The following is a 26,001-nucleotide window of genomic DNA, read 5'->3' on the forward strand; positions in this document are numbered from 1 at the left end:
TTTCTCCCTTTCCAGAGGTTGATGTGGCAATCACACAAAGTAAATCATACCAATGCACTCCCACACCTCCTCATGTGGTATTTGAGATGTTGCATCAAGGCCAAGTAAGACTGATAACTATTCTTGATTCCACCTGGACGAGCAGTAGGGTGGTGAACAGTTTTCAAGCCCTAGAAGCTTTAAAAAATTACTGATATCTAGGCCCTACCTCAGTCCAAGTCTGAATCTCTTGGGATGAGGTTTGGGCATTTTTTAGAAGCTCCCCAGGTAATGTATTGTGCAGCTGAGGTTGAAATTATCCATCTAAGGTCATATACTCTGTAGAGACCAAGAGGAAGTGTCTGCTGATTTTTGGCCAACCAAATCTGGGAATGTTATCATCTAAGTGATGCTTGAAGATATAGATCTTTTCCATAGAGCATAAAATTTGTTTAAGTTATTTAAGCAAGGTTTTTCATTGAACTGTTATTCTACAGAAATACATCTAATTCAGATTTGTGCACCATGTAACATCTCCCCTCTTTATTCTCTTAACATTTAAGTACACCCAAGCAGGCAGCCCCATTCTCCTATACCTACCCCAGAGTTCCATTTGCTGGACTGGAAATCTGCTGTGGAAATCCACAAAGAGAAAAAGCAGCAGAGTTTGTCCCTGGGGGTCCATATTCTGAGACTGATCTCCTTCACTGGATTCCACCTGATAACTCACATCTGGAAGCACCAAATCTAGAGGACAAGGTATTACAGAGTATCCTAAGATAAGTAAAGTCCTCAAAATGCTAAGAGAATAAAGACCTACACTCAAACAAGGAAGGACCTGAGATAGATCTAAATTTGAACATTTCCTTCTTCTCCTGAATCTGTTTCTCTACCCACATGATGGAAGCAAATAATAGTGACTCACTGGAAGAACATCAAAATAATAACTGGGTGTGTAAAATGCAAGCCAAAAAGCATTCCTTAGAATTTACTAGGAAGCATTATACAATAAATTCATTTATTCCTCATATAACTTTCCAAGTTAAGTATCTCTAGAAGGAGGCTAGTAAGACGTAGGTATCACTAGAAAGAGAAATGATAATGGTAACAGCTAACTTGAACTGAATGCTTACTCCGTGCCACATACCATATTAAATTCTTGGCATGTGCTGTCTCAACATTTAGGCTTCACAACACTATGGTATGGGACCTAGTCTTACGCCTTTTTACAGATAAGAAAACAGTAATAGGTAGGTTAAATATATTGCCCAACATGAGACAGTAAGTGGTGGAAATGTCTTATACTAATTCCAAAATCTGTGCTTTTCACCACAATGCTATAGGATATTTGTATTTCCAAGTAATGTGAGTCTTACAGTCACTTTCTAGCATCTTGATCTTTTAGAATACAATCACAATAGTCCTAAATTCCATCCAGATCCGTAGAGAGAAGTACTTCCATGTGGATCCTGGTTCTGTCCTTTATAGAGTAATGAGCGAGGGCGATGAGGGGACGTTTTCTATATTATTCATTTCCAAAATTAACTGAGCAAGTCCAGGTACTACAAGGTACTACAAGTTGGCAAAAATGAAGGAAACCAACAAAGCATGAAAATAAAATAAAAATGGAACAGAAGTTATAGAGAGCCTTAGAGATTAAAAAGTCCTGGTGGCATGACATCTCATCTGTTAAGACCAAATATTCTCCCCCCCCCCCCCAAAGACATCAATGGTTTAATGAAGAGGAGGATCTTACACATCTGAAGCAAGGTCCTGGAGCAACACCCCACTGTCTGTGGCACACAGCAGACAGGACATGGTTGCCAAGATCTGGAGACTATTTTTGATAGACATTCCCAAATCATAATTATTCCTATAGAGTCTACCTAAAGGCTCTTATCTCATTTACATTTACTTAAAGTTTCATCATATCAAGTTATGTTCCTTGCTGACAAATCTGCAACAGATACAATCTATTTGGTCTCTAATAAACCTAGGTACAACAGAAGTATTATACTTAACATTGATGACTCTAAAGACATGTCTATATTAATCAAACCAACAAGCTTAAGCTACCTTCAGTACCAGATATTGATTCAGTACTGAACATTTCCCAGATCATGTGAACCTGAAATTCATTTTGGAGTTTCTTTTATATTTCTGAGAATTTATATGAGCATTTAATTTTTTTTAAAGCCAATTAAACAGAGCTCATCCACAAACCAATCTTGGCAATGAGAGACACTGCATATTTATAAGGTAGACATAGACATACATATTTCTATTTGGACACAGAAATCTCACAATCTTCCTGCTTGAGTTTAAAAGGCCTCCTTTTTTTCCCCATTCACTCTTAGGGATCAGGTGATTAAAGTTCGTGAGAGCCTCAGTTGATTATTTACATCTCAAAGGCAAGAGAAGAGAAATACCAATTCCTTCTAGAAAGCTAACTTCCTTTTAGGGCATATGCAAAAACCAGTTTTAGAATATCAAAAGAGTCGCATCTTGGACATTTTCAGGGATTTTTTTTTTTTTTTTTTTAGTTTCTAAATAGCCAATTCAGTTTTAAACAAATAACAGTAATAGACAATAATACTTATCATTCACTCAGATTCACTTTTCACTTGCCTCGCTTTCAGAGGAACGTGAATCACTGTTTGAGTTACTAAGGACCCCCTTATGAGGGTCAAAACCAGGAAGGGAGAAAAGGATTTGGACTCAGACATTTACACACACACCCAAGATAAAAGCCAAACCAACTCAAAAAGGCTCACTTTGATACAAAAGCAGAGCCATTTTAGGGGCCAGTGTTCTCAAGAGGTGCAGTAGGTACATCCCCTTTGTTGGGCCAGGCAGCACTGCAGGTGGGCATTACCCAAGAGATCAGGGAAAGAAAGCACTTTGCCTTCACTGATGGCCCCATAAAGTGCTGCCAGGGGTCTGGGTGGCTGGTCACAGAGGCCATCTTTGCAATGTCCTGGCCAGTTAAACATAACGTCTTCCCTGATGCCTGGGCACCTAACCTTCACCTCCGCTGTTAGCTCAGTGTCTGTGACCTTTCTTAATATAAAAAGTAACGGCCAGCCCATAGTTTTGTGGCCACCACTGCCTTATTAAGACCGAACATTCTTTCTTCACAAAACTACTTACCTACAGGAACCCAAGGACACCCTCCTTTCATTCTACCCTCTGGAATAACTACCTACACCAGAAAAAAGAGCCTTACCATGAGGCCTGCTTCCTAGATGAAGAGTCTGTCTTTCCCTGGAGATACTTCCCTACGCCAGGAGGCTTTAGTCTTCTCATACCAGCCACAGCTCTAGAGTACCTCCTCCCCACTGGTGATCTTCCTCAGGATCCAACTGACCAGACTACCTTCTAAATTTCAAAGGATTCTAGCTAACAACAGTCAAGCCCAAGACTGTAAACCTCCTAGACACCAGCTCATGGTTGCATATTCCTATTTCTCAGTTTTATTTGTTGGTCCAATTTTTAAGGATCCAACTTTCAGCATGATTTACCCAAAACTAATGTGGTCAGGCTCTATAGGAATAGTACTGCCAGCATCCTAGGTTTATTATTATATAGTTTGTCCTTGTGCTTTGCTTTTATGTAGTATTACATTTTACTATGTAATAGTAATGTAATTGTAATAGTAATACAATATTAGTATTACAATTCTAAGTAATTTTATATGGATTTTCTCATTTCATTAAGAAACATTTATCTTCCACAATGGTTCAAAGGTGTCATTGCTCCTTTACTAACCTTTCTAAAACCCCAGAGTTGACGGATTAAGGTACAACAGAAACCCTGTGAACAAGTCTTTAGAAGATGAAGGCCCACTGACTACTTCAAGAGGACCAGGAATAGAGGAGGCAGTAGAACTGACAGAAGCAGCATCAACATGTAATGGCCAAACGGTTAGGCTCTGATGGAGCTTTGCCTGTTGACACCTGTTTGACTCACTTCACGTGGACTCTCAAACTTAGTCTCCCACCTGTATCCCTCAACCTAAGCCCTCAGATCACTGGGTCCTATTCTTAAGTACCCCTGCTATTTATATTTCCTTGCATTTCTCTAATATTCTCCAAATTTCTTTATTCCTATGCAAACAAAGAGAGATATATTTACCTCTATCTAAATTGAGGTCCAAATTGGGCACCACACATAAGTGATATTTCTTCCAGTCAATGAAATAAGAGGTATCTTTGAAGATAGCAGCAGTTGGCTTCTCCTGGCTTGGCAATATCAGAGGCAGACCTAAAGGTCCATATAGAAATATGTATAGTTGTTAAAGAAAACTGCAAAATTTTAGTTTTTTATGATTATGTATTCATTTGCATAAAACAAACAGAACACTGACCTGGTTCACACTCTCAGAAATAAACTAGTATGCAAGGCGATTATATATTAAGCCTTTTCCACATGGGGGATAGGTGTGAGGCACTAGAGATAGATCCACTAGACTCCGCAAGAGTTTATTCTGGGTTTAATGAGTGTGAGCTGCAAGTATAGTACTGGGACAATTTGTTTATTTATTGATTCTACTCACTCTATTATAGGTTTGAATGGTGTCACAGGCTAAACACTATATTAAGTTCTAGGGATACAAAGATGAATATACAGATTTAATACCTACTTTCAAGTTATCATATTTATAGTATGGGAGACAGTTACACATAAAAACCAGTAAGCTGTAATATGATATGATACATGTTAGAATAAAAGTATATCAAAGGAGTATTTTCCAGTAACTATCTGAGTATATTCAGATTGAGAAGGAAATGCTTCACCTTCTCCAATCTGTTCTCTAACCAAGACTAAGGAAGGTAGGCGCCTGAAGTGGTTTCCTTCTCTTGACTTCCCATTCCCACTTTCACCTTCCCTTTAACCCAAGATTTCTCAACCCTGGCATTTTGACACTCTGGGCCAGACAACTCTTTATCGTGGGGCCTGTCCTGAGCATTGTAGGATGTTTAGCAGCATCCCTGGCTTCTACCCACTAGATGCCAGAATCCCCTCGCCTTCCAGTCATGAGAATCAAAGTGTCTCCAGACTTTGCCAAATGTCCTCTGATGGCAAAATGACCCAGTTGAGAACCACTGCTTAAACTTTTCTGTCCCCTGAACCAAGGCTAATGAGATCAGAATATACATGTTCCTTTATCTTTCTTTGTTTTCATCCTCTTTTTAATACAAGGATTAATAAACACAAGGCATTAAGTGTGAAGTTTAAAATCCTTACCCAGTAGACACTGGGACGGAAAGCCACAACAGAACAAAGGGAGGCAGTGCCTATAAATGAAGTCTCCAACACAAATCCAAGAAGGCAGTAACATGTAAGCTAAGGCCAACATATTCACTGTTGAGAGCCAGGGGAGCTGTAAGGTGCTGCACACTCAGCATAAGAGTGGGGTATCTGAAGAGTCAAAACATGTGAATTCTTTTAATTGGGTGGTTTAAACTATTTAGATTTAATATGAATACTGTTTTGGTTGGGTTTAAATCTATCATCTTGTTACCTGTTTTCCATTTGTTCCTTGTATTCTATTTCTTTTTTCTTCTTTTCTATTTTTGGATTCTATTTTGGATTGGGTATTTTTTATAATTCCATTTTATCCCCACTTTTGACTTGCTTACAGTATCATTATTCTGTCAGCCATCCATGGAAATCTTTTTTAAAAGTTTTATTGAGACTTAATTTACATATCATACAATTTCCCATTTAAAGTATACTGGTTTTAGTATATTCAAAAAGTCATCCAACTGTCACCATCATCAATTTTAGGGCATTTTAATCACCCCAAATAGAATCATTCCCCACCTATTTTCTGTCTCTATAGATTTGCCTATTCTGGATATAGAATTCTTGACATCAACTTTAGCCCTATTGTCTCCCTACTTCAGCAATGAATTGGTTACCTCATTATGTTGATTCCTTCCAGTGATAAGTCTCTCCTTTCCACGCTCACCACACTTTTAAACTCACGCATTCATTTTCTCTTGCCCAGTTCACTTACCTATTTACTGAATGATTACTGCCTTCTCTCTCCCACCCATCCTGCACAGTGCTGCTAGAGATTCCTAAAACATTCAATGGTTTCCCATTATACAGAGAATAAAGTCCACAATCCTTAGTGTGGCACTCAAGATCCACCATATTCAACTAGAAACTACTTTTCCAGCCTCACCTCTCTCTCATGCATCATTCAGAATATGAAAAGAGTGTGGCATATGCATCATATTTTATAGTTTTCAGTTTCTTGGAAGAATTCTCAAGCTTAGCTTTCATACTGGGTTTTTGTCTTTATATAGATCATACTGGCTTCTAGACACAGAGTTTATATGCTACAAGCTTTTATGGAATTGAAATACAAAAAATTCATTTTCAAAGACAATGGATTTGAACATTTTGATGGACTCTGTCATCAAAAGGATATGGAAACTGAAGAAATCCTATTCAGCTGGTTGGAAAAGACCTTTGGGCAAGGACAGAGAGCAGCAGCTGGAGTCAGTATCAGCTCTCCCAACAAGCCCATTCCCACCACATCATCAGGGATGAACAGTACTACTGGATGTCCCAGCACAGGATGGATTCTGCTGCAGAGTAATTCAGTTGTACCAAATTTTGGTGCCCTGTCAAAAAACAGGTAAGACAAATTTAGCTTTTTTCCCTCTTCAGAAATTATTTTAAAGAGAATTCAAAATTCTTTTTATAACCTCTAGCATATGCATAACCATATAATGTACCATATAAATTTTGTTGGAATAAGTAACTTGTGTCCCACTCAGGAAATCACAAGGAATGGAAAAAGGAGACAAATTAGCATTTCAGGAATTATAGCATGACTCCTGCTTTTGCTGCCAGTAATGGCAGTTTTATAGTCTCAAAAGTATATTTCTTCCATTAAAATTACTCTATGGTTCTGAGCAGAAGTTTCCAACATCATTCAGATCAGCATGGTGAGGGTGATGGTCGGGGTTCCCTGAATCACAAACAGCCTAAACCGGTCTCATGATAGTTAGATGTCTGCTCTTATACATGCTATACCTTCCCCTGAAGAAGTCTGAGTTACTATTTGACAGGAGTAATGAGGGAAAAATGGGACATTTTCTCTCCTAGAAAGAATCTAGTGAAATTTCGTATTTGCCTACTTTCCAACAGCTCTCTTCTAAACAGAAAAGAAATATTAATGAACCTTTCCCCCTCTCTCTAAACTAATCAGATCACCCAGGGAAATATGTCTGCAAACATTGGCTTAGAGGCTTAAACTCTTTCAGTAAATCTATGATAGCGTAGCTGTCTACCTGCAGGGAATGTATGATGCTAGAAGATTACTGAAGAAAATAAGGGGGGGGTTGTTTCCTACAGATATTAAAGTATAAAATATATTAGAATCTGAGATGTAATTTTGGGCAAGAGTAAGAAAACAGACTGAAAAACCACAGGTAGTCTCTTCAAGCCTTAAGATCCTGTGACTACCAACGTTGATTCAGGACATAAAAATGAAGGCAGAAACTATTGAAAAAGAATAAATTAGTTGGACTTAAACACAAGTTAGGCTTTTTCTTGCTATAATTCATGTTCACTTTGGATTCTGTGGTAGTTGGGTAGCACAGGAAGGCAAGGCACACGGTTCTACTCCATTTGTTTTTTCACCTTCTCCATGGATTTTTTTTTTTTTTTTTTTTTTTTTGTAGTCTGGAGAAGGTGGAGGTGGGAAGAGAGATGATTTCCAAACCTCTGCAAAATGCTAACACACAAACAATAATAAAAAAGATTCCCTTCGTGTTCATAGTATCTCTCTAGCCAAGAGTTCTATTAACCTTTTAAAATCATTCCTCTCTTGGCATGTCTAAATGGGATTGGAATTAGCAGCGTTTGTTTTGTTTCATTTACAGAAGAAATTAAGACATGGAGAGGAGAAGGAACATGTCCTCAGGTCAATTAGAATATATGCAAGGAGTATCTGTTTTTAATACAGATAGCTTAAAATTTTTACTTTCACTTTTCTTACAAAGAATCTTATACCTGGCACTAAGAATTGACAAGTGAGACCATTTTCAACTTCTGCCCACATTCATACTCATAACAGGAGAGTAAAACATGGAGAGGGACAACAATGCTTCCCCCTTCACCTCACATAATGCTGATAGTTTACGACAAGAGCAATTCCATTCGACAGGTTCAAAGTAGGTTCGTTCTCTGCCCTGCAAAGCAAAGAAAAGCTAGCCATATCTCAAAGATTCTAAAACCAGTCTCAGAGGGGAGAGGGCATAGCTCAGTGGTAAAGTGCATGCTTAGCATATATAAGGTCCTGGGTTCAAACCCCAGTGCCTTCATTTAAGACCAACCAACCAACAAACCAACCTAATTACCTGCTCCCCCTTCAAACAAGAGTCTAAAAACAAAAAATCAATCTCTGCCTGATACAAATTTTGGCCCATAGGTACCAACCCCAGAGATTTTACTAGAATATAGTAACCAGTTAACCAAGGAGAAAATGGCAATTTTTAAGTTCACTCATTCTAGTAAAAGGGAAAGATATGAAAGGTTTAGATTAATTTATCTACTCATTAAAAACTAATATAGAATAAGAAAATGTGGAGGTGTCTCAGAAAATTAGTTTCAAAGCAACTTTGAGTCAGGAAATCAAACTGTGAACCTACTGAAAATAGGCTAATAATGACTGAGGAAAAACTGTACAGCCATTGCATAAACTTAAGCCATGGATTAAGGACTTACTCAAAGATCTCCATGGAGAAGATTCCATTCACCTTTACACTGAAATTAAATCTAATCTGCAAAATAAATGGGGTGTGAGATTTAACAGAACAGGGATTAAAAACTTCCATATCAATTCCTAAAGGAGAAGGTATTTTTTATATCACCCTTTTTTCATTGCACTTTCCCCAAACATAATTAACACTTGTCTGTGTTCAAATTCTGCATCTGAAATATACTGAGTGCTACACTACAATTCCAAGTAGTCACAAATTATCAGGAGATACTACCGTTTTGTCCTCTGCTGTTCTCCTAATGTATCTCTTCTCCTCCTTAAACAAACTACCAGTTTCTCTCTCTGTTCTTTCCATTGTTTTCATATGTGGAATAGTCTGTGCTTTTTAGTTTGCTTTTTCTTCCCCTATCTCCATCTGACTCAAGTCCTCTCTCCCATTTACTTCACTGTTCTAATTATTTTCTACCGTCAACCTATATTTTTCTTCCTATATAATATAAAAGGTAACAAGGGACTCTAAAGCCAGGCTGCCTCATTTCAAATCCTGGCTCTGCAAGTTATTTACCATCTGTACCATGGTTTCCTCGGCTATAAAAGGGGGATGATGGTGATAAAATCTACTTCACAGGGCGTGTTGGGAGGGTTGAATGAGTGAGTATGTGGAGAGCACTTAGAACAGAGTGACTGGCAAACAATAAGTACTGAATCCTGTTTAAAACAGAAAAAGGAGACTTTCAAGAAAAAAGGGTAAAGTTATATAGCATACTTAATTGTGAGTAACTTTATGAACATATCTACCTATAGATAATAGTAAAAATTTGGGGGAGGGTATAGCTCAGTGGTAGAGTGCATGCTTAGCATGGACAAGATCCTGGGTTCAATCCCCAGTACCTCCATTAAAAAAAACATAAATAAAAATAAACCTAATTGCCCCCCCCCCAAAAAAGCACACACACACACAAAATCTTAAAAAAATTTTTTTTAGCTCCCCAGAGTTCGAAGTACTTTATCGAATTTTCCTTACTGGCTCTTTCAGTCACTTTAGAAAAGGAGATAATCAGCAAGGTTTATTATCCAGGTTTAAAAGAAAAATGAAGCACAGAGGAGGGAAACAAGTGATTCAAAGTGATACAATAAAACAGTAAGGTAGTGAAAATAAGAGCCCAAAAGAATGTTTTCTCTATATCCAAGGGTTCTCAACTATGTCACATGACCAACATCAGACCTGCCTTAAGGATACAGAAACCAAATCAATTCAGTATTAAAACTTGTAAATGTCATTAAAAGAAAAAGAACCAATCAGATCCTTCCATGTCCTACAGAGTAGAGGTCTCTTAAAAACATATGACTTAAACAAGAGAATCATTGTGCAAAAGAACATCTTACCTTAGGGAGCACTATGATGATTTTGTGTAAAAAATTCTTTATAATCAGACTATCTGTCATCAAAGTTTTGGGCTTTTCATCAACCTGTAATAATATAACAGAAACATCCACCACACATGCACAAACCCAAGAGCACAGATGAATTAAATTATGGTATTTCTTCTTATAAAAGTTAATTACATCTCAGAAGGTTTTTCAGACATCCAAGGTGAAAAATCTTTGTGTCTGAGACCTGGACATAAAAGAGAATCTAACAGCCATCACTTCTTGGGTTAAAGTACCTATTTCATGGAACTTCAGGGGACACATATAAACATCAGAGTAAAACGCACAATCTCAAAACCACCGTTTGGAATAAATTTAAAAGGAATTTAGATTGGAGCTGAGAAGAGTAACCCTACCTTAACCCTACCATCCTAATGTGGGTCAATTTGCATTAAGAGTCTGAGTGGAGTTAAAGGAGTAGACACTAAAAGGAACCTATTTTTAAATCTTAACCTGTTCACCTAAAATTTTGTTTTTAAAGAAAAGCTGTAAAGCAGAAAGCTCAGAAGACCTGTGTTCTAATACTGGCTCTGTAAAAATTACTTAAGTAACCATGAAAAAAAAAATCACTTAATTGCTCTGGACTTTATTTCCTAACCTCCAAAGCAGGGATAAAACTTACCCTCTCTACCTCACGAAACTATTTTAAGAACCAAATAATAATCTGAAAATATATATTATACATGATAACAATAATAGATACCACTTGATGAATGCCTAGTATGTGGCAAGCAACGTGTAGGTGCGGTACATACGTTACCCCAATCCTGGAGGCAGGTATTACTATCTCCTCTTTGTAGATTAAAAAAAAATGAGGCTCAGAGAAGTTAAGCAACTTGCCTAAGGTCACTCAGATGTTCAGTGACAGAGCCAGAATTTGACCCTACATCTATCTAACACCAACTATCCAAGCTCTTTCCAATATACCCTTATATTTCTCTACAAATCTAAGATTTATCACTTAATGAGGTCCTTCTCCATTCCAGGAATCATGCTAAAATATTTTACTTATATCACTTCATTTATCCCTCACAAAAACAATATTAAATACATATAACCTACATTTTATGGGGAAAAAAATGAGTCTCAAAGAGATTAAACAACTTTGCCAAGGTCTGGCTGATATGGCTCCAAAGCTTTAGTGTTAATCATTTTCCTGTTCTGATTCACTATATTTAATATAGTGTCCCTAAAACCAAAGTTAGAAGGAGTCTCCTAAAAAAATGGGTAAGTCCAGGAGAATAAGAAGAAGAAACAGAGTCAGAAATCAGTAAGTTCTTATTAGTAGCTCAGAGAATACAGAGCCATGTATTAGGCGTATATTAAAGGAGAAAAATGGTCCCAGATCTCAAAATCTCTAAACACAATACAAAAGAAACATGTAAATATCTAATAAATATAGTATTATAATACATTTTAGAAGTACATTGAAAAAGAGATCAAGAACTGTGCAGTGGGTGGGGATAATTAGAAAAACTATTACAAAAACACTTACATTCCTTTGATAACTATGTAAGTTTAAAAAGCTAAAGCTCTAAATTGTTCTTAGAAACAATGAACAGTTCATCTATGGAAATTTAAAAAAATATGTGCAGTATAGTGTATGTATTTATTTACATACAATACATTGTATATGTGCAAACTGTAACGATTCTACCTAATAAAACTGAAAAATGAAAAAAAAGAAATAAACCTTTGTTTTCCTAAAAAGAATATTTGAAAGTATTAGAAAAATGGATGGGGACTGTTAGAAAATTCTGGAAACAAATCTAGGATTAGTCATACATGCAAATAGCAGCAATTAAATAGTAACTGCAGCATATATACCATAGTCATATCTTTCTTTTACAATTTTTTATTATAAAATGTTCAAATAACAGAAAAGCAATGGTCTCTTAAAAGCATTTTCTATACTTAACACTTCCAAAACAACTTCCTGGAACAGTTTCAAACTTCTGTAACCTTAGTGATTACAGGCTGTATCATAGAAAGGGCTTAATTATATCCAGCAGTAAGGCAACCAAATAAGTGAAAGTTCCTTGAACAGCTACTGGAGAGGGTCTACAATTAACAATGGTGGGGGCTACCATTTACTGAACGCCTGCTACATGCCAAGCGGTTTATACACATGTAGGAAATACCCCCATTTATTGATAAGGATAATGACTACATAAGCTAATTAATTTGTCCAAGGTCACACATAGCTAATTAAGTGGCAGAACTGGGATTCAAACCTAGATCTTACTAACTCCAAAGCCCACATTTCACTGTGCATTGCTCCCTCTCCAAGAATGTTCATTTTCTGTACATCTAGCTATATGAATCAGATATTACGTAATCTGTCATTTTTTATGAAGCCTGACAAGACAATGCTTACGCATGACTACTGAATATGTATATGTAGTTATTCACTGATAAAGCACTTAATGTGGTTTATTATGTATTTGGGCCTACAGAGAAAAATAAAACAATCTCTGAATTTGAGAGTTTACACTTAAGCAGAAGAGAAAGACAAATAAATAATTTATATGACAATGTGAAAAACTTTATGACTTAAATATATGAAAGATGCTAAAGAAATACACAAGAAGGATTGGCCCCTAATCCAGGGTGGGAAGATAAAGTGACAAAATATCAGGTCAACAGAGGATAGCTGACACAGAGCAAATAGCTCCTTTGAAGATCTACTCATAAAATAAAAAATGAGAATTTTTTTAAAAGGAAGGCACCATTTGCTCCAGGGCAGGAAAAGCATTTTGAGCCTTTTAAGTAAATTTCAAAACACTCTTGAGTTAAAAATATTGTTACTATAATAACCTTGGCTTTTTAAAGCCAAGTAAAAGAGGGTTTTAAAATATTCCCATTGCTTTAAAATGTACTATTAGCTCAACAATGTTTTTTGTAAGTGAGTATGTTAGTTTACATTTTGGGTTCTTCAGTAAATTTTAGGTAAGATTCTCTCTTACCCTTCAGAGTGACGACTTCCTAGAACAAAGAAAATCTCTCTCTGTGAGTCCAGGGATAGGAACTACTTTTATTTATAACAATGGGCTTCAAAGTTTCAAATGTAGCATTATTTTGGGAAACCACATTAACAGAACATCCTTTCTTTGCATATTTCCTTAATTAACAAATAATATTCTTTCTGTTGGGTAAAACTGCAATAGACTTTGAAACGAAAAAAAAAATCTACTCATAAATTACTGAGACATACACACACGTACTACACAGTCTTTTACAGCCTTTTACAGTTGGGTGTTAGAAACCCAATATCCCAGGACTGACATACCTACAGAAGCAGTTAATTTACTTACGTGTTGTTAGGAAAAAATAAATGCTGCCAGCCCTGGGCAGCGGGAGCCATTATTGAATCATGTTTCAGCCTTTACCTTTAAATACAAGCCTAATTATATGATAGAATTTGGGAGCTGTCTTATATTTTCAAACGTGAACTTACGTGGTTACGGGCTCTACATGACTTTCTAAGAGAAAGTCAGTGTCTCTGTCTCTGTCTCTTTACTTAGATAAGTATATAGATAGTAGATAATAAAGAAATACAGAGATAGATAGGTATAAATACATAGATATGTTTGTATGTATATATGTGTATCTCTACCCATTTTATCATTTCGTATCATGGCAACAATAAATATAAAAATGGATAAAGCTGCCAAGAAGGTCTTGTTTTTGGAAGGACACATTAACCAGCCTAATGGACCCCCAAGATGCAGGTCTGACTGAACATAAACATAAAACCCAGCATCTCTCTTGAAGCTTTCCTCAGTCCTCCCTGGAATCAGCTCTCTTCACATGCCCAAAGCAGCGGATCATTTATTACAGCTTTTTCATGGATGTCTCCATTCACTAGCCTTTACTATAAATCTCACTACTTGATCCTTCTCCCCAGTTGAGGTATATGTATATGATGAAATCTTTCACAATCTCCCCTTTTTCTCTTCTCATTCTCTTCATTCAAATATCTTTTAAATAGCTTCACAGTACCACAGACAGTGAGATGTAATAGAACAAATACTCTCAGGAAATCCTTGTTCTTCTGAGGTTATACTGCTCTTTTATCTCTCCTCACCCATCACCAACTGATTACTGGGCACTAAGCTCACAGTTTTCCTCTGTGCCCTAGGTCCTACCATCATCTTGGCTGACTTCCACATCCAAGTAGCTGACAAGTCTAAGTAACAACTTAGTCTCACATTTCTCTGACCTCCTCAACTCCAATAACCTTGACCTCCACTCATTTCCAGCCACCTATTTCCATGGCCACAGCTTGGAACTGTACCATCCTGGAAACCTTAAACTGAAATGTTCCACTCCTATGTAAAAAGATGCACACCAAGATGTTAATAGTGGCTATCTTAATTAGTCAAATTATCTGTGCTCTAAATGCACACTTTAATTTTCCTGAGGGAAACACTGCTTTTGCGGTAAGAAAAACAAAAAACAAAACAAAAAAGAGAGAGAAATGTTATCACTCTGATGACAACTTTCTATTCTTTCAAGTCTCTGAACCCCATATACCCAGAAAATCTGCTGTTCGGTTTAAGACTCTAGACTTTGACCCCTTCCCATTGGATTAGGTCCCTTTCTCTATGCTACCACAGCATTCAGTGCTTTCCTCTACCATGATATATTTTACACTGTATTGTAACTATTTGTTTACTTGTCAGTTTTTTCCAAGTTCCTTGGGAATCAAGCAATATGTCTTGGGACTCTGTCTAGCACAGTGAGGCCGACCTGAACAAATACAGGTTTCTGAATAAACGAGTGAATGAATGAACACTGAGACAGCACTGATCAATATGAGTAAGACTTTGGTTCAAATTCTAATTCTGTCACTTAACTTTGGCATGACCTTGGGAAAGTCAGCCAAATTTTTGAATCTGTTTTCTTGTATCTGTAAAATGGTGTGATGAACCTTGTCCTATCTACTTCATGGAGTTGTCAGGAGGCTTAAACAGCATATATTAATGTTAGGTATAAGAATTACTATTGTTTGTTCAGACTAGCTAAAACATATGATCTCCTTTTCTAGAACTGCTTTCCTTGGTTCACTGGAATCAGCTTTTTTATTGCTACTTGACATTAATAGTTTTAGAGCTGACTAACCATTAATTGCTCTAGACTGTTCACCCTTCGTTCCCCTAAAGAAGATAAGGCACGGACAGGGATATCTGTTGTCCTGATATTGTACTCATTTCCTTTTAGAAGCAGCATATAATTCTGACATGGAGAGAGGCCTCCCAAGTGTTTTTTGGGAGAATGTTTAAAGTACTCTAATTCTTTGTCTCCACCAGCTAAAAGGAAAGATGGGGATCAGAGAACTATTAAGGGGAACGGAGAACTCAATTGTTGCTCTCATAAAGCTGGGCTACAAATAAATCAATAAATATCTTTAAATCAACCTAATAAAAATGTACCCAAATAGGATCTGCACTGGGAATCCTTTTTTGTTTCCTTTTTCAGGAGGTCCAAATTCAAATAATGGCTTGTTTCAGTGGTTCTCAAATTTACCTGCACGTTAGGAATCATCTAGGATTTTAAAAATATTCCAAAGCCCAGGCCACACCTTTTATGGACTGAATTGTGCCCCCCAAAATTCATTTGTTGCAGCCCTAGCCCCTGATGTGACTATATTTGGAGACAGGGCCTTAAGGATGTCATTAAGGTTAAACAAGGTCATAAGGGTGGGGCCCTAATCTCATAGGACTGGTGTCCTCACAAGAAGAGGAAGAGACACCAGAAAGCTCTCGCTCCACATATGCAGAGGAAAGGCCATGTGAGCAGAGTGACAAGGTACCCTGATCTTGGACTTCCAGCCTGCAGAAGTATGAGAAAATAAGTTTCTGTTGTTTAAGCCACCAAATCTGTGGTATTTTTTTTTGGTGAGGGGGAGGGAGGTAATTAGGGGATTGAACCCGGGACCTTGTACATGCTACTACTTAAGGTATATCTTCCCCCACAAATCTGTGGTACTTTTTAATCGCAGCCCAAGGAGACTAATCCAAAACCCCAGACCAATTAAATCACAATCTCTTGGAGTCAGACACAAATATCAGTAGTTTGAAAGCTACCAGGTGATTTAAAATCTGCACAGGGAAGTTTGGGAACCAATGCCTTATTTCATTTCAACGTGGAACTATAATGGACCTTGGCTTTTCCTTCCTGTTATTATATTTGTACAAAAATAAGAATCAAAACATCATTAATTTATAGAACAACAGCAAAACCTGCCTCAAAAATCATCTGGAAGGGTGTTACCCCTGATGAGTCCTGAGAATAGCTGGCTTCCTCTGAAGTCCAATTCAGCTTTGCAGAGAATCCATGCAGTATAGATTGTATTTCTGTGTGAGAAGAAATGGTGACAAAATAGAACAAGCAGTTTGGATAAGAATCAGAGTTTCTGGAATTGTTTATTAAAATAATGAGCCAAGAAGGCTTTTCCCTGATGAAAAGATTATCTGCAAAATTTAAAATATAACTGGAAACAGCTATGCATCAGCAAATTGCTTGAACATTTAGAATTACTTTATGGGGTTAAGACATCTAATCTCATATTTTCAATTTTACACAAATTGAAAATTTGCTAAATCAATTTGTATTTTCAGTTAATTTCCACAAGGTCATATCCAGTGCCAGAAATCTTCAGAGCTGATAGCTCTAACTGATATTCTTATATTTTTTAATAAATTAATTCATTATTTAATAACACAAATCCAGTAAGCGAGCTAATTTAGAACTGAAATCAGAAAAATTCAAGAATGACCCTCTCAGGCATTTTCCTAATATAGTATGTTCTTTTTTTTTTAAAATTTTTTTATTGAGTTATAGTCATTTTACAATGTTGTATCAAATCCCAGTATAGAGCACAATTTTTCAGTTATACATGAACATACATATATTCATTGTCACATTTTTTTCGCTGTGAGCTACCACAAGATTTTGTGTATATTTCCCTATGCTATATACCGTATAATCTTGTTTACATATTCTGCATATGCCTGTCAATATCTACAAATTTTGAACTCCCATTCTATCCCTTCCCACCCCTCCCCCAGCATGTTTGTTCTTTAAGAGGCAATCTTTAACAAAGAAGAACAAACTCTTGCTAATTTAATTTGTATTTTAGCCACTTGGTATATCTACATATGTTGACTCAGAACTCTTTCCACAAAGCCTCAGTGAATCCTGGGTCATCATCAACAAAGAGAATCTCAAAGTATGCACCATCCTTCTTTCTTTCTGTACCGTGGCACTAAAATTACAAAGGTGAAAAACCCAAATCTCCCATTTTGTAAAATGCCATCCCTTAGTCTTCCTCTACAGTAATATTATAATGGAGAACTAAATATGAATAAAGATATATATCTCAGTCTCTGCAAGTTCTACCTTATAAATGAGGTTGATAATGTTGATATTATATAAGAATTCAACTCTAAAAAGTAACAATAAAATACATCCTAAGATAATAGCATAACTTTCTTCTAAAGAATTCATACCATATATCTAATAAAACTTAAACCATCCCCAAAAGTATGGAATTTACCAAGATCAGGTTCTAGCTATCAATCATAATGGGCAATATTTTTCTTGCCATTAGTTTGTTTTTAAACTATAATTCAGTCATGAAGCCTGAGATAATATGGGAGCAAGATTATGCTACACTGAAGTTTAGTGAGCTTAGCACTAAACCAGGATGACTTGCATCAGTCTTCAGTTTTACTAATGACTAACTTTCTGACCTAGGACGACCCTTTTTCCTGTGATTCAATTACTTTTCTGTGAAATAAGAAACAACTGTTCCAGAATCCTACTTCTCTTTAAAGTAGTAATGTCTGCGGAATGGGGAAAACATGTAGATACATGAGAAAAAGGCTTGTGAATAATTTTGAATTCTCTAGAACTCTTAATAACAATTTAAAATAAAATGAGTAGTTATTTGGGGGAAATCAATTTCAGTAAGCTCACTCCATACATCAAAAAAAAAAAAAAAATCCAGATGGACTGACTAGAGTTACACGTGAAAAGGTAAAACAACAGAACTAAAGAAAAAGCTGCCTATTTCTAGGTAAGTCGAGCATATGGTGAAGTTTCATCTTCTCATTCAAGCACATAAAATGATAAAGCAAGTATTTTAAAATCTTAGTAAAACATAGTCATGGTAAGAAAAAAGAAAAGAGAAATCTTTATAGACCAGAAATAGAGAGGTATTCTTCCCTAATCTTCAGAAACAAAAAAGAGAGAGAATCTACAATGCTAAGTAAAGACCAAAGATGCACTGTATGTGGGACATGGAATGGAAAAAACATGGCGCTACTATCGTAACATCAACTGGTTTAAGAACAAGAAACACAGAGGCCACATATAGGAGGTCTAGGCAAGGGACCAAAACATGGACAAAAGCTAAAGGTATGCCACCTACCTATGTGAGGGTTGGTTAAAGCCAAGTGATGCTAGTAGCAGCCTCAGTAATGCAGGGTAAGGGTGTTAGACCCATGTGATATAAGTGCAGACGAGGCTCAGAACTATATATTCTATTAAGATGCAAGAGTTTTTTTTTTTTTTTTTATCTTGCCGCTCAAGCAAAGTTTAATCCAAGATATATGCTCTGTAGATTACAGCTCAACAACCCAGAGAACCTCCTACTGGAAGGCTCTCAATACAGGATGTGTTCAGGACAAAAGGATCATGAACAATTAGCTCTTAACTAAAAATTACCAACCAAAAAAGATCAATACCATGAAAACTATGACACCAACAAAACATATACCCGAGGAAACAGTTAATAAAACAATCTGAAAGGGACTTTAAAATTAAGTGCTCTATATATTATACCCTCAAATATAAAAAGAAAATACATGCCATCAATTAAACAGAAAGTAACAGCAAAAAACCTTATTAGAAATCTTGGAAATTAAAGATACAGTGTTTGAAATGAAAACCCTATGGATGGTAGATTAGATACTATTAAAGAGCACATTTAAAAGAAAAGGTGGTCCTTGAATGTTCATAGAAGCATGATTCATAATAGGAAAAAGTGGAAACAACCCAAATGTCCAACAAATGATGAATAGATTAACAAAATGTGGAATATTATTCAGCCATAGAAAGAAATGAAGTACTGTTATGTTACATGCTACATACAAACATGGATGAATCCTGAAAACATTATACTTAGTGAAAAAAGCCAAACACAAAGGCCACATATTGTGTGATTCCATTAAGCTGAGGTGATAGGGAATAGAGCTCAGGGTTGTGAAAGTACCTGGAATCTGCAAAGTAGGACACTGGAGAGGAGGGAGCTGTGCAGAAGTGAGTACCAAAAGTCTGTGTGGAAGTTCCTCATGAGCCCTTGGCCAAGGGCAGGGCTATGTACGCACAGGTGAGACTATGGAAGATTTCCAGGTGAGGCTATGGAATATTTTAGTGGTGAAGCAATCCTGGAAAAATGCTGACCTTCAGACCCAACCAAAATGGAGGGAACTTGATAAAACTGATGGTGTCCAGATGAGATGGCAAAAAGGTAATGCTTTAGTAGTAAAAACCAAATTCTAGAAGAAAGTCTGCTCCTGATCCACTGTAAAAAAAAGCCTAAAACCAAGCCTCAACAAGATTCATAGAGAAGATACAGTTTGGAGGTCAAGTTAGAGGGGTTTGGAAAATGACTTGGCTTTCTACAGATCCATCCTTTAAAATGTATAAAAAAAACAAGCCTGCACAAATTTAAGGTGATTAGTCTGCTAGAACTGCTTGCTAGAACAAAAATCAACTCTTCAGAGGTAGAAAAGAATATAAAATATGATCACATTATCCAATAGAAAATACATAATAGACATGCAAAGAAAAAGAAAAATATAACTCATACAAAAAAGCACTAAATAAAAATCAAGCCTGTCACAGATGTTACATTTAACAAAGACATTTTTTTTTACATTTAGCAAAGACTTCAAAGCATATATAAGAAATATGTTCAAAGGCTTAAAAGGTAATTTAAATGAAATGAACTGATAGGGAATGTCAGAAGAGAAATATGCTGTTTAAAAAAAAAGAACCAAATGGGAAATTCTATAACTGAAAAGTTCAGTAACTAAACTTAGAATTCACTAGATAGGTTTAATGGTAGATGACAGTATAATAATATTGAGATGACTGAAAAGTCAGTAAAATCATTGAAGGCAAAGAACAAAAATTATCCAATCTGGAGAGCAGAGAAAAACAGGTTGAAGAAAAATAAATAGAATTTTAGAGACTTGCAGGATAATACCAACTAGTCAAAAATATGTGTAATTAGAGTCCCAGAAGGAGACAAAAGTGAGAATTGGACAGGAAAAACATGAAATCAAACAAAATTTTCTAAAATTTGATGAAAAATAGTAAGATGTGAAAAACTCAACAAACCTCAGTACAGGATAAATACAAAGAAAATTACACTTAGGTACATAACAGTCAAAGTGACTTGAAAAATGATAAGGAGAATACATTGAAAGAAGCTAGAGGAAAAGCACATATTACATATAGAGAAACCATAACATGAGTTACAGCTGACTTCTGAGAAACAGTGGAGGCCAGAGGACAATGAAATGACATCTTTAAAATGCTGAAAGGAAAAAACTGTCAAGCTAGAATTTCAATTCCAGTGAAATATCCTTTTAAAATGAGGGTAAGATAAAGACATTTTTAGATAAACAAAAGATGAAATAATTTGTCACTAGAAGACCTGCACTACAAGAAATGCTAAGGATGCTCTTTAGGCTAAAGATGGAAACCCAGATAAATAGGAAGAAATGAAGAGACTCAGAAATAATGAATAAGTGAATAAATATAAAAGACTATTTTTTATTCTTGCATTTTCCTTAACATACAAGTAAAAGATTAAAGCAAAAATAATAACATTATGAGGCAGGAATTGTAAAAGTTGAAAATACTCAAAATAGTATTGAATTATAGCCCCCCAAAATAAAAATCCACAAGTTCATCCTCTTATAAATAACTGAATTAATAAATTAAAGGTGAAGGGACAGCTTTTCCTTACAGATATTCCAATAAATATGTAGAAGGAATGAGGACATATTAAATCACAATAACACTATAGTAACAATCACTGCAGGTAGATCCATCAATGAATGCTAAGTTAGTAGATGAAAGTTTAAGAAGAAACAGGATATTTGCATAGCCTCATTGTATTTCCTCCAAATATCTAAAAATTACAAAGAGTAACTCTGCTTGGAAAAATATGGCAGATAACACCTTAATCAAGTGATCAAAGTTAATATTACCAACAATAAGACATATCAACATCATCAGTCCCCTGATATGATGCATTGAAAAGGACACATCATCTCTGTGGTATTCTGACAATGTATAACCTCAACTTAACAAAAGAAAACATCAAACAAGCTCAAACTGAAGGACATTCTACAAAATGTCTGACAGGTATACTTCAAAAATGTTAAGGTAATGAAAGAAAAAGGAAGACTGAGGAACAATCACATATGAAAAGCAATTAATAAGACATGACAATTAAATGCAAAGTGAGATCCTGGAATGGATTCAGGAATTGAAAAAAGAACATTAGTGGAAAAACTGATAAAATCTTGAGTCTGTAGTTTAGTTAATATTTTACCAATGTTAATTTCTTAGTTTTGGTAATCATACTGCAGTTATTTAAAATATTAATTGTAGGGAAAGCTGGGTGAAGGTTATATAGGACCTCTCTGCACTGTTTTTGCAGCTCTTCTGTAAGTCTAAAAGTATTTTTAAATTAAAAATGTAAATACTCTGCAAAAGGATGAAACTAGACCACTATCCTACACCATACACAAAAATTAACTCGAGATAGATTAAGGGCTTGACTGTAAGACCTGAAACCATAAAACTCCTAGAAGAAAATATAGATGGTAACCTCCATGACATTGGTCTTGGCAATGATTTTTTCAATTTGACACCAAAAGCAAAGGCAACAAAAGTAAAAATAAATAAGTGGAACCTACATCAAACTAAAAAGCTTCTTTACAATAAAGGAAACTATCAACAAAATGAAAATACAACCTATTAAGAAAAAATTTGCAAATCACATATCTGAAAAGGAGTTAATATCCAAAACCCCACAAAGAACCAATACAACTCAATAGCCAAACAACAACAACAACACAAAAAACAAACCCAAACAGTCTAACTTTAAAATGGGCAGAGGATCTGAATAGACATTTTTTCAAAGACATACAGATGACCATCAGGTACATGAAAAGATGCTCAACATCACTAATCATAAGGGAATGCAAATCAAAACCACAATGAGATATCACCTCACACCTGTTAAAATGGCTATTATAAAAAATACACAAAATGACAAGTATTGGTGAATATGTGGAGAAAAGGAAACACTTGTACACTACTGGTGGAAATTGGTACAACCACTATAGAAAACAGTATGGAGGTTCCTCAAAAATTAAAAATAGAACTACCATATGATCCAGCAAATCCATTTCTGGGTATTTACCTGAAGAAAACAAAAACACTATTTTGATAAGATATATATACCCCAATTGTTTATTGTGGCATTATTTACAATAGCCAAGTCATGGAAACAACCTTAGTGTCCACCAACAGACAAATGGATAAATAAAATGTGGTATGTATATATCCACAATGGAATATTATTTAGTCATAAAATAGAATGGAATCTTGCCTTTTGTGACAATATGGATGGACCTTGAGGGCATTATGCTAAGTGAAATTAGTCAGAGAGAGAAAGACAAATACCATACGATCTCACTTATATGTGAAATCTAAAAACAAACAAAAAAAGAGCTTATAGACACAGAGAACAGATTGTTGGTTGCCAGTGGTGGGATCTGGGGGGATGTGGGGTGAAATAGCTGAAGGAAGTCAAAAGGTACAAACTTCCAGGTATAAAATAAGTAAGTCATAGGAATGCATAGGAATATACTGTACAGCACGGGAACTGCAGTTACTGTATTGCATATTTAAAAGTTGCTAAAAGAGTAGATCTCAAAAGTTTCCAACAAGAAAAAAGTTTGTAATATATGATGACAGATGTTAACCAGACATTGTGGTGATCACTTTGCAATATATACAAATAGTGATACACTATCTTGTTTACCTGAAATTAATACAATGTTATATGTCAATTATACCTCAACTTTTAAAAAATTCAGACTTAACCTATGTAGAAGCTGCATTTATGAAGAATGTCAATTACCAAGTATGCTAAGGAGGGGATTCTTTGGACCAGAGCTGATCATAAGTAGTTTAATCTATTTCCAGTAAATATACAGAAGGTAAAGGAAGAAAACTTTAAAAAAATGTAAATACTCAAAATTAAAATACTGCGCACACACACACACACACACAAACCCTAAGAAAACAATTGCCTCCAATGACATAGAGGTTTACTCGACAAAGGATAGACTTTTGTATCAATTAGAAAAATACTAAGATCCTAAAGGGGAAAAGAAGCAAAGAATGTGAACAAACATCCAACAAAGAAATAAACAAATCAATAAACGTTAAGACAGTCATTTCACTTGTATGAAAAATGTAAATGAAAACGAGATACAATAATTCTAGTTTTATTCTAAGTAGAAATAGAAATACACACAAACACCACTAAGATAATTTGAAAAGAGGTATGCCAAAGTATTAAGTATGGTTGTCTCTGAGATTATAATATTATAAATATTTTCACCTTTTGACTTATTTTAACTTTTTTATAATAATTGAAATTGCTTTTAAAGTTTTTTAAGTGTTTTAAATACCTGAAAAATGAAATACAATATCCTGCCTATCAAGTTAACAAACCCTTCTGGAGTCAGAGGTGCTTGAGGTCACTGTCAAAGTCTTCTTTAATTAGTAGTACACAATACTGGTGAGAGGGGGATCAGACAGGTGTTTGTATGCACTGATGGCAAAAATGTAAGTTGCAATAACTTTATGCAAAACAATTTAATAATTTCATCAAAGTAATATTTATAATACCACAAAACTGGGAATCACCAAATGTCTTGAAAGAGGGGAAAGCTTTATAAATTATTATAATCTTCCAATGGAATTGTATACATTTTTGTCACTTATTATTATGTAATTTCAAACTTACAGAAAAGGTGCAAGAATAGTACCAGGAACGCCCATACGCCCTTTACCCAGATTTAGAAATTGTATATTTTGACACATTTGCTTTATCCTCTTTCTGCTTCTCTGTGTGTGTATGGATGCATATTTTTTCTTGAACTAGTTGAGAATAAGTTGGAGGTATTGTGCTCCTTTACCCCTAAGTAATTCAGTGATTATTTTATAAGAGAAAGGTCTCTTACGTAACCTCAGTATAATTATCAAAATAGGAAATTTTGTATGAATATAGAATCATCATCTAATCCATAGTCCATATTCACATTTCAGCAACTATTCTAATAATGTCTTTATAGCTTTTTTTTTTCCAGAAACTCCACCAAAGTGATGTGTCCTTCTCAGCACCTATCAGGAGGGATGTATCAGTTTGTTCTAATAATGGTGATGTTGACTTTGATCTTTTGGTTAACATCTCCTATAGATTCCTTTACTGAAAAGTTAGTATTTTCCCCTTGTAACTAATAAATATTTTCAAAGTACCTCTCCACAAATTATGTATATATTCTTTTCCTCATCAAAGTTGCACTCATTAGTTTTTGCACCCACTGATGATTTCCTAAGGGATAAAGGGATTTCCTTTATCCCTTCTACATTTATTAGTTGGCATTCTACCTGTAAAGAAATGCTTTCCTTTCTCCCTTATTTATTTCTATCAGTATGGAGTCATGTGTTCTTATTTTATTCACTGAGTTATAATCTCTTACTATCATTATTTACCCTATATTATTTTCCTATATTTGGTCAATGAAAGTCCCTGCAAGCTGGCTCCATTGTCCATCCACATAATCGTTGAGGAATTTCAAGGATGTTCTAGGCTCATCTTGTATTTTCCCTACCCCAACCCTGGAGTCAGTGTTTTATCCAAGGAGTTCTAGTTCTTTTTGGTGGAGAAGGGTGTATTGGAAACCAAGATTTGAGAGCTAAGCAATTGCTATCAGGATATCATTATTTCTAGGCTCTGTCAACAGATAAAAGCTAGGATACACACGTGTCTATTTCTATATTTATCTATCATATACAATACATATATATACACAATTGGAACCATGAGTTCCAATTCTACAGTGTGCATTTTAGTCTGCCCCCTTTCCATACTTGCAACTTCCTTATCCAACAGTGAAAAATCAGGTTCCCTGTAACCTCAAAATATTTACTCAATTTATCAAGCTAGAATACAGAAAGTAGTCTCAGAATTGTTAAACCATATCTCTGCAAAAGCAAACCTACTAACTAGATTTCAATATTTGTGTTTACAGTTCTTTTACTTAGGTAAAATTTACTTACAATATAATGCACAAATCTTAAGTGTAGAGTTTGCAGTTTTGACAAATGTATATATCCAGGTAACTTATGCTCCATCAAGATACAGAACATTTCCATCATCCCAGAAAATACCTAATTGCTTTTTTTCCTGGTGACCACTTCTCAGAGGCAATCACTTAAATTTTTTTTCACTAGTTTAAATGTTCTTGAACTTTGTATGAATGAAATCATATACAGTGATTCTTCTGTGTCCATTTTCTTTCTCAGCGTAACATCTGTGAGATGAATTCATGTTGCTGCATGTATCAGTGCAGGCATATCTCGTTTTATCGTTTCACTTTACTGTACTTTGCAGACACTATTTTTTGAATTGAAGGTCGGTGGCAACCCCACGTGGAGAAAGTCTATTGGTGCCATTTTTC

At 35.5% G+C, this 26,001-nt stretch overlaps 1 protein-coding gene across 1 annotated transcript in view; it reads right to left on the reverse strand.

Annotated features, from left to right (window-relative positions):
• Nucleotides 1-26,001, reverse strand: part of TOP6BL (TOP6B like initiator of meiotic double strand breaks) — a 65,009-nt gene that overhangs the window by 16,029 nt on the left and 22,979 nt on the right. Inside the window, exons 4-10 of the mRNA XM_074371674.1 lie at nt 16,403-16,512; nt 10,109-10,192; nt 8,728-8,783; nt 8,121-8,192; nt 6,418-6,617; nt 4,114-4,260; nt 580-726 (exon numbers count right to left, since the gene is read on the reverse strand). Of these exons, the coding sequence (XP_074227775.1) occupies nt 580-726; nt 4,114-4,260; nt 6,418-6,617; nt 8,121-8,192; nt 8,728-8,783; nt 10,109-10,192; nt 16,403-16,512 (816 nt within the window). The remainder of the gene's footprint in view (nt 1-579; nt 727-4,113; nt 4,261-6,417; nt 6,618-8,120; nt 8,193-8,727; nt 8,784-10,108; nt 10,193-16,402; nt 16,513-26,001) is intronic.

The sequence above is a fragment of the Camelus bactrianus genome, chromosome 10 (genome assembly GCF_048773025.1).
Source record: "Camelus bactrianus isolate YW-2024 breed Bactrian camel chromosome 10, ASM4877302v1, whole genome shotgun sequence".
Taxonomy (NCBI): Eukaryota; Metazoa; Chordata; class Mammalia; order Artiodactyla; family Camelidae; genus Camelus; species Camelus bactrianus.